This window comes from Gasterosteus aculeatus, chromosome 12 (assembly GCF_964276395.1).
Source record: "Gasterosteus aculeatus chromosome 12, fGasAcu3.hap1.1, whole genome shotgun sequence".
NCBI classification, from domain to species: domain Eukaryota; kingdom Metazoa; phylum Chordata; class Actinopteri; order Perciformes; family Gasterosteidae; genus Gasterosteus; species Gasterosteus aculeatus.
Genome location: NC_135700.1, coordinates 18,361,893 through 18,370,937, shown reverse-complemented (window position 1 = coordinate 18,370,937; position 9,045 = coordinate 18,361,893). Strand labels below are relative to the sequence as shown.

General features: G+C 44.1%; 1 protein-coding gene across 1 annotated transcript; it reads right to left on the bottom strand.

Moving 5' to 3' along the window:
- Positions 1–5,935: 5,935 nt before the first annotated feature.
- On the bottom strand, positions 5,936–8,808 carry LOC120834601 (uncharacterized). Its single transcript, XM_040202675.2, has one exon. The coding sequence runs from the start codon at positions 7,373–7,375 to the stop codon at positions 6,524–6,526; it is 852 nt and encodes a 283-aa protein (XP_040058609.2). The 5' UTR covers positions 7,376–8,808; the 3' UTR covers positions 5,936–6,523.
- Between the last annotated feature and the right edge of the window lie 237 nt (positions 8,809–9,045).

Here is a 9,045-nt window from a genome sequence, read left to right as displayed (position 1 = left end):
TGTACCTTTTATCCACTGTTGATACGTGGTCACTTTGTCCTGCCACATGTACATGTACCTGGTCCGATTACTTTGCTCGGCCTCAACACAATCCCTTCCCGTAAAAGCGACATCCGATACAGTCAAGTGCAGAATACATTTTGACCTCAAAGCAGAGGTCCAGACCACAGAACCCAATCTCTGCTTTTGCATCCTTTTCACGCTTGAAATGGTCTTTTTGCTTAATGACTCCGCGGCGGATTGTGCCCGTTCGAATGAGTCGGCGTTGATGGGGAACATTAGGGTGCTACAAAGGCATTTCAATTAACTTCAGTGGGAAGATGCAAATCCTAATTCCGTAATCCACCCACTGAGATCTGGCCTCGCAGTCTGTAATGGGGGAGAGGGGGGAGGGGGTTCGGCCCTGATTGGAGCGCCCTACTGCTTCGATGGAGTAATCACAACTGTGTTGATATCACTACCGGTCCTCCCACTGCACGCAGATCATTTAGTCGAATTGTCAATCTGGGTGTGGAATGTGAATGGCAGCCAAAAAAAAAGAAAAAGAATTCCTTACTTTTGAACTCAGTTTGCACTGTTTGATGAGGGAGCTTAAGCCAAATTGTTGCTGTAGGCGGGGCTGCTGTTTTCTTTAATTTATCCATCTTTCTTTCTATTAACAATTAGGTCAAAAGTAGCGTATGGGTGGAGCGGATAGGTCGCTGTCTTCAGAAAAAAAGACAACTGCTCGAATAGGAGATGCCACCAGCCTCAGGGGTATTCTACCCATTGTATAAGTTGTGGAACTTTTTTTAACAATAATAGTTTCTAAAAAGTCCACGTTTGATGACTGCAGAATTACTTCAAATTCAACGTTTATGTTCATGTCCAACGTTTATTACTGTTAATTAAAATTGAGATAATGAAAAGGTTTTATGCATTGTACTGCAAACTGGGGCTGTTGATAACTCATATTTCCTGCAGATAACACTGTTTTCTATTAAATACCCTGCTTGTTGTTAACATTGCTAAACTTCCAACTGAAAACCACATTTCGTGAATCTTGTACACTTTTTGGAAATCTTTGATCCCAAAGTCTGTCTCGATAAATGCAAATAGCTATCTAGATAAAGTTCTTCATCAGCAAGTACTTCAAGAAGGGACGATCTCTTGCAACAATCTTGTTGGATTTGCAACGACCACCATTGTAATGTTTGAATGAACACAACCCACAAACTACCCCTATGATAAGTCTCACCTTCCAACGCAGACCGGCCAATCGTATCGTAGCTTTGTCCAGCTCTGAGCAAGTCCCCCCACTAACCAGCTTTGCTCAATTCACTCTCATGAAATCTGTTTCTGAATTTTCTTTTCCTATTCTGTTTTCCATCTGCTCTCGTGGATTTGGAGCTGGATATGGTTTGGAGTTGTGTAGTAGTGGTAGTCATCACCTGGAGAGGCTCTTCTATTCAACACAAGTTACTGATACGCATGCTGCTGTTGCTTTTTTAATGATTTTAACAGTGAGTAAAGATTCTGCTTTACAGAAACAGGGTTCTTCTGTCCTGATCGCCATTTAATGTGATTTATTTTTCTGTAGACTTTAGCTTTTGTTTTTTCCCACTGTATCAGTTTGACATCCTGAACAATATCCCTTTAAAGTTAAAATTATACCCTTCTGTCTGCTCCTCTATAATATTGTATCCTGTATTTAGTGAGTCTAGTTAGAGACCATTTGGGCTTCATGGCATACCTGTGACAGCTTACCAGATTACCAGCAGATGGTTATGACCTATTCATCTTGAAGTAGCAGTTAAAACAACAAATCAACAATTCCTGCTGTTTTTTTTATAACTCTTGAATAAAACCATGAACTGCGGTCTTTTGCTACGCAGAGAGCTGCTATCCTGTTGCTGTTCCAAAAGTAAGCTGCTTAAGAAAACTACTGTGCTTTCTATTCAATGATTATATTGATCGCACTTTCCAATTACACAGATAAGACCGGGAGGCAGCGGCTGTTCATCACTCTATCAGTACTGAGTAGAGGACTAAAGGATGTTAATATGCAACCCGAGTGCACTGCTCCTCGTACTTGGTTGTTTTTCACCTCTGAACAGTGACAGTATATTAGAACAGTCCCCGTTTTAATAGCAGCATCAATGCACCCCCCCCCCCCCCCCACACACATTGTACAGCAGTGTGGGTGTCTTCACCTTCTTACCTTTATTTCACAAATACGGGCTGACAATAAGTGCAGCTTCTCTGGTTTCTCATCAGTGCCTTTCAGCGTGAACTCTCTATTCTTATTGTGAGAGCTCCTTTGCACGTTTAAGCTAATTGAATCGGAAGTCCTCATTATTGCGAGGCGGAAGGAATAATGATAAAAAGGTGGAATGGATTCTTGTTTCAATGAAAGACGGGGAAAAAGCAGCATTTCAGCGGGCTGGCTGATGAGATGAGCCATTAACCATGAAGAGAAACACTGCTCCTTTTTGCTTTTAATAAATGATGTGTGGTAATGGTAAATGATTAGAGGCAGATTATTTATTCTGTGACCGTGATGTACAAACCCTCTAGTGCGCAGAACCATAGATATCAGATACACCAACAACTGCATCCCTGAAGAAAGAAACTATGTTTTTCTGCTCCTGACTTTGAACTTATTCCTCCACCAGAGGGCAGCAATTGTCAGAATAAACCTTTTGTGAATGTTCTTCCTTTTTCTTCGCTGTTAGAAACTGACCCGTGTAAAAAAACTAACAGATGCATATAATTAGATGCATACACTTGTGCGTAATTCATTTAAAGAACATCCTAAACGCAAACATACGTTTACCTCAGTTTTCCTTTTAAACGGAAACCGCACAAAATGTTTAATTGTATACAATTTGTATACAAATTGTATGTTAGTAACCACTAAGTCACAGGTTTTACTTTTTCTTCTCTTTCAGAGCATGTATTTCTTATTGATCATTTAGGGTAAATACGGTGTTCCTTCATTTTCGATCAGGTCCTCTGAAAGAATGCTGAAGACATTTTGGTTCCCTGAACTTCTCATTTCTTTTGCCCTGGATTCTGGCAGCCCCGTCGTCAGTGTTCATTATCTGCTCTTACAGCTTTGACTTCAGCACAGCAATTACATCCTCAGCTGCGCTGATTAATCCAACATGGAGGCATTTCACCAAATGATTTTGAAAAGACGTTTCCAGACACTTACCAGGGAGTAGCTGTGGCACGGCTTGTTTGTGCAGATAGACCGCAGCCAGTCGTATTGCAATAAGATGTTTTCAATAGCTGCTTAAGTGTTCTCTAAACCTCTAGTGTACGCTGTGCAGGAAACAACAGACCGTTTGGGAAAGTGATTAATTCCGGCTGTTTTTTTTTTCTCCCTACATAAAATGGAGGTCTGCCTGATGTCATGTTTTGGGTAACGTACTGTTCTCCTTTGTCCAACATATTCCCCCTATGGCCGTTCGTTTAATACGTCTCCACTGCTCAACCTTCCCGTTCGCTCTCTGACAATCGCATAATCAATCACTGTCCCATTACGTGACACGGCAGACAAAGAGAGCGTATGAGTGAGAAAAACCTTTCGGCCCGTCTCGACGAGCCGGAGGGACGTCGACTTCAGAGGGCTAACACAGGCGGAAAACATAGGCCCAGTAAATATTCAATTTAAAGGATTTCCGAGATAAGGCGAGTTGAAAAATTGAGGCAGCACCCATTCTTCTAGATAAGAGAAGACGGAGCCATCTGGAGGCTGGGAGATAGCGAACTCCCACACCATCCCGGAGACCTCGCTCTCATCTGCTGCAGCGGCAGAGAAGGCGAAAAAATAGAGTGCCAACACTTTCATTATGTTAACTTCAAAATGAATTTATTCACATCCAGCGCATGGAGTTATTTGCTTTGGTAAACAGAACGTTACAGCTGAGCCCGCCACGATAGATAACAATGTGTTGGTCAGTCTTAACATAATGCTGTGATGACGGAATACCTTTTGACTATTTAATGAATAGTCAGGTTAATATACGTTTTTTTTTTTCTTCTCCGCATTGCCATTTTGATGTAATCATAGAATGTAAGTCCAATTTGTCCTCAACCAATGTCATCCATTCAAGCTCCGATAACAGTTGAGAGAAAAATAACTATTCTTTAACATACTTGGTTGGGAAAAATGGGTCTCCAGAGTCACACCCACCCCAAATGATCTTTAAGTATATCTTCTTCATGGTTGAAAGCATGGGGAATGTCTTCCCTCTTTTTTAATGTTTGACACATTCAGTTTAAATATATATATATATTATATATAAAAACCCAACTGAAATGGTGGATATTAGGCACAGGCCTGTATTGTCTTTAAATCCACCATGACAGCATCTTTAAAAAGACACGATATTTGCAAAATGGAACCTGACCTTGTCCACATCTTATAATGCACTTTGTTGACTCCTCCACCGTGCTATTTCGTGGCAGCCACATCGGATTTAGCTGTGGAATAATGCATTTGTCACTATGTTTTATCTGTTCTCTCACTCAGGTACGCTGCGCTGTTATTCCTAATTACCCCCGCCGCGTTTTACACTTGGCCCAGAATTCTTAATGCTTGATAACAGATGCGGGTCGATTTGAAATTTACTCATAGTGGCATTATCTTTTTGACCCGCATTGCAAGCCGACTGTCCCAAAGGCTCTCGCGTGAAAGCTGTTAACTCCGTGATAACGGCGACCTGAAGTGATAACCTTCCAGCAGTCTCGAGGACACACAGTTTGCGACGCTGCGCTGTATTGCAGCCGCAGCGTTTCTTATTCAACCTTGGGCGCTCTGCTGTGCTCTGATTCACTTAATGGGATCGAGAGGGAGGTTAATCACTATGTTCGCCATAAACTCTTCAAATGCTGGCTGACCATTATTCTAAATATTACGGTTTGTTTCCTTTTTAAAAGTGAATTTGAACAATAACTCGTGACTTTTTTTCCCTCCTTTTTTAAGTTGTAACGGAATTGTTGGGACTCTCTTTGATTAATTTACTTTAGGAGCCCGGCATCTGGAGTTTGGAGATTTTCATTAAGATCAACATAAAAGCTACAGACGAGGTTCCACTTATCTTAAGTTATTATCCCCAGAAGACATGGTTGATTAAGTGGAAAGAGCTCTTTTAAGTTTTTGAATGAAATAACTCCCTGAAAGGTTTATATTTGTTTTTCTTCGGGAAAACCTAAAAAACCCTGTATAGAACAAGTTCTTATGTTTAGAAATCTTTAATCCAAAAAATTCAATTCATATTCTGGCAGCTGTCTTTTTTTTGCATTATGTTTTAGTAGGATTTTGATCCAATTTCCGTAGATGTCTGCGGCATCCAGTTAAGCTTCGGCCATCAATCAGCGTCTAAAATTATATTTAAATGGTGTGGAAATACCGAGGCATGAACGTCAACGGTAGAACTTAGGCTGTAGGCTTTCATCAATGTCAGTCAACTTCAAGTGCGTAATGTTAACGTGAAAGCGTTGCTCTTTTTGGACCACGTACCAATTTGTTCGAGCAAAGCGTAGAACATGGCCCAGTGGAGGCAGCTGGATGGATACGGTGGGTGGGTTGGCCTATGGGCGTGTTGTTTAGCTTGTTGCCTTGGTTTTCATATTTTACAGGAACAGTGCAGTGTGAGGCTCTGTCAAGCCCGGCTTTAATCCCCTTCTCCACTGTGTTGTCTGATGTTATGTTGTTATCTTAATGATAATCAGTGCCTGTATTTCTGCCCTCGGCATTCCTGTCAGGCTGGGTTGCTTTAGGAGCTGTGCCTTATCAACAGCTTTGTCATTAAATCAGCTTTTTCTAACAGAAGAAATTTCACCGCTGTTGTTCTTATCAACTGATCAGCACGCTGCGATTTTCCGTTCAATCAGAGCTTTGCAAATTCAATGATGCGTGAGTAAGAAAGATGAAACAAAATTTCCATTGGAAGAAAAACCCAATTTATTTAATTTTGTTTTCATGACTTAATAATCCGACAAATGGTATGTATTGGATTTGTCATACATCAATGGCTTTCAACTGTTTTTATTTTATACTCTTGGGTCTACTTTGTGCATTTTTAGAGGCTACACTTACAGAGTATAGAGGATAAGAAATGATTGCAACATGACGCGAATAATCAATTTCATCCACGGGCCGTAGATAGTTTACTGCAAGCGGCAATATGGAACCTCTGCAATTCATGGCTTTTCTTTAGTGTCAAATGGGATGTGAATCAGTTAAAAATTTTATAGCACACATCGCAATCACGTGGACGTGAGCGATCAAGTCGGACGGTCCCAGAAACACATCTGTTAAATGCTGTCTGTACAGAGGCGAGCTTTGCGGTCCCAGTCCAACTGACCTCTGGAGGCTGAAAGTGGAACTCGGGTTCTTCTGAGAAAGCACGGTTCTGTCTGAGTGAGTGTTCTGATTGTCTCAGCATTGTGCTTGAGTGGAGAGGGGGCAGCGTCAAATGAACCCCCCTCCCGATTCAATCCTCTCCGCCGCTCGACACCGGTCCGGCCACAGTCAGAGAGGCGGGTGGACTGACACTCCCTCTCCCGAACACGCTCTCTTACAGTGAGGGAAACCGCCGCACAGCAAAGGTCCAGGGGGTCTCTTGTATGCCGTTGGCGTGGCAGGTTCGATCCCCTCCTTCTCGTCCCACAAGGCGCTGAGAGTTTCCGGGGGCTGATAGCCCGGTTCCCGGGGATCCAGCGGGTCTTTGGAGAGAAGGATGCTGATGGAGGGCACAGTCCGGTGCACCGTCATCTCGGACGCCCCCCCTTCGCTGCTCTCCCACACCTCTTTCACCACCTTGTAGCGCAGCTTGGTCAGCTGGTGCAGAGAGCCCACTTTGCGCTTCATGATCTCGGCACAAGTGATGGTCTTCGTGACCGCGCGGCCCGACCCCGTGAAGACCACCTGCCTGAGCCCACCGCCAACACCACCACCACCACTCACACCTCCCTCACCAACAGCCTTCTCCGTCTGCATCCGCGCCATGGCGAATCCCATTAAGTTGCGGATCTTACTCCCCTCCTTCACGCGCATCTCCAGCACCCCAGAGGCCAGTCCTGGAAAGGGACAGGGGCTGTCCTCCTCAGTTCGGCAGACTTTCTTAAACCCTTCCTGCCCTAGTTTGAGTGCAGGGGGCGGGGCTGGCAGTGGCGTCGGCTTCAGCGGGAAGGAAACGTTGCTGACCACCGTCGGCTGGCAAGCACCGCTGTGCGTTTGATCGTGGTAGACGGGGCATGTCCCCTGGCTCAGCCCATTGTCCATTTGCATAGGTCTGTTCACCTCTAGTCCGGGATGGGACCTGACCGGGTCTCTGGCCAGGTACTGGTTCTGGCTGCTCACCACTCCACACCCTGGGAACATTTTCCTTTTTAGTCTTCAACGCGACACCGCAATGTTAGTCCAGACGTACACTTTTACCAGATGCGGCGCTGCTCAACATAATTTTCTTCTGCGTGTGGCACTTTTCTCTCCCTCCAGTCAACAGCTCTAAAGTTTCCAGACTTCACATAAGAAATATCACCCGTTCCCCCAAGAGTGCTATCAATGAAGTCTTTAATGGTGCCTCCCAGGAAGAGCTGGAGAAATAAGATAAACGTCTGGCTGATGAATTAAAAGCGCTGTCTGGACCGTGCAAGATATTCTTTAAAGAGCATCTCAATTTCATACCACAAATGACTATTTTGAGTGCTCCGGTGATTTAAATCACTCGGTTCCTCCCCATTTAAATGATGAATATAAATGTTCCTCCTTGTGCCGTTTGTATTTCAGTCGGTACTTTTGTCCTTAATAGCCGTAAACAATATGGAGTTCTTTGCTGATTCTTCTTTGTCAAAACTTTTCTGAAGAAATTCTAAAAGCTCAAATCAAGACTCCACCTTTTTCTTTTGCCATCCCGTCCGTCGCTGTTGATTTTTGATCGGCTGAAACTGTCCCCTTTAACTCGAAATTCACCTCTTGGCTTGTCCAGCTGATAAGTTCCACCTCCTTGTTTTGGATCTCTTGGTGTTCTTACTCCGGATGGAGTAGGTCTGAGCCTCCTCTCCCTCTGCTCATCTCAGCATCCACAGTAGTTGAGGCCGGGGGTTGCATGGAGGTCCGCCCCCAAGGGTGTCCTCCCTTGAGCTCTGCCTTGTCTTCAGTGGTGCTCTGGGAAGCCTGTTCTGTTCCCCACAAAGAGACATAAGGGACAGGAGCTGCCTCACAAATGCTCACAGGAGGAGTGTCTGCGTGGTTGAGGGGGAGCATGAGGGAAAGGGGAGACAGCCCTCTTAAAGGCGCAGGTCTTTTCATCTTTTAGATGAACACACGCTTCCCCTCCACAACTGAAGCCTGCCATCTGAGGGGAAAGTAGAAGGGCAGGGCTACTTTGTCCCTTTAAAAAAAAAAAACAAGAACGCAGATCCCCGGCAACTTTGTCAATCTCTTTAGAGGACGTTCCAGTGTGCAATGTACATGACTGATTACACTTGAGTTCTGAAATAGAGACTCAGTCAACCTTTAAAAATGCATTTTCAGCTACGAAACAATGAATTAAATTAGCTGGGCTATAATTGAAAACATCCTTCAAAGAGCCATTGAAAGTCAGCAGCATTAAATTGCACTGTACTTTGCCTTTATCCCATTAGATGTTTGTGACCATTACAATTTACATAATGCAGCATTAATAGCTTCATTGTTGAGGCGATCAAGTGGCGCGCTAAGAATGCCTCTTTTTAACGCTTGAACTGCTATATTGTCACAAAGCTGGAGAGCCCGTTCTCATCAGGGACACTACGACCACAAAAAAAACAAAAAAAAAACTTAGAGGCATGACTTCCATGTTCTAGGTGCTGTATTAATAGTGACTGTCTTCATTAGACCGGTGTATCTGTGTAGGTGAGGAGATGGAGCTGACAGGTGGGGTAATAAGCACCTTAATGGGCTTTCCATCACCAGTGGAGGGCGCTGGCTCGCCCCCTTCTGCACCCAGGCGGGTCCAGACAGCTGTAGCATCGGCCTGTTAAGCCCGGTCTCCTGGTCGACAGGTGGAT

Excerpts from the sequence above, each read along its gene's own strand:
- LOC120834601 (XM_040202675.2), bottom strand. The coding sequence starts at position 7,375 with ATGTTCCCAGGGTGTGGAGTGGTGAGCAGCCAGAACCAGTACCTGGCC.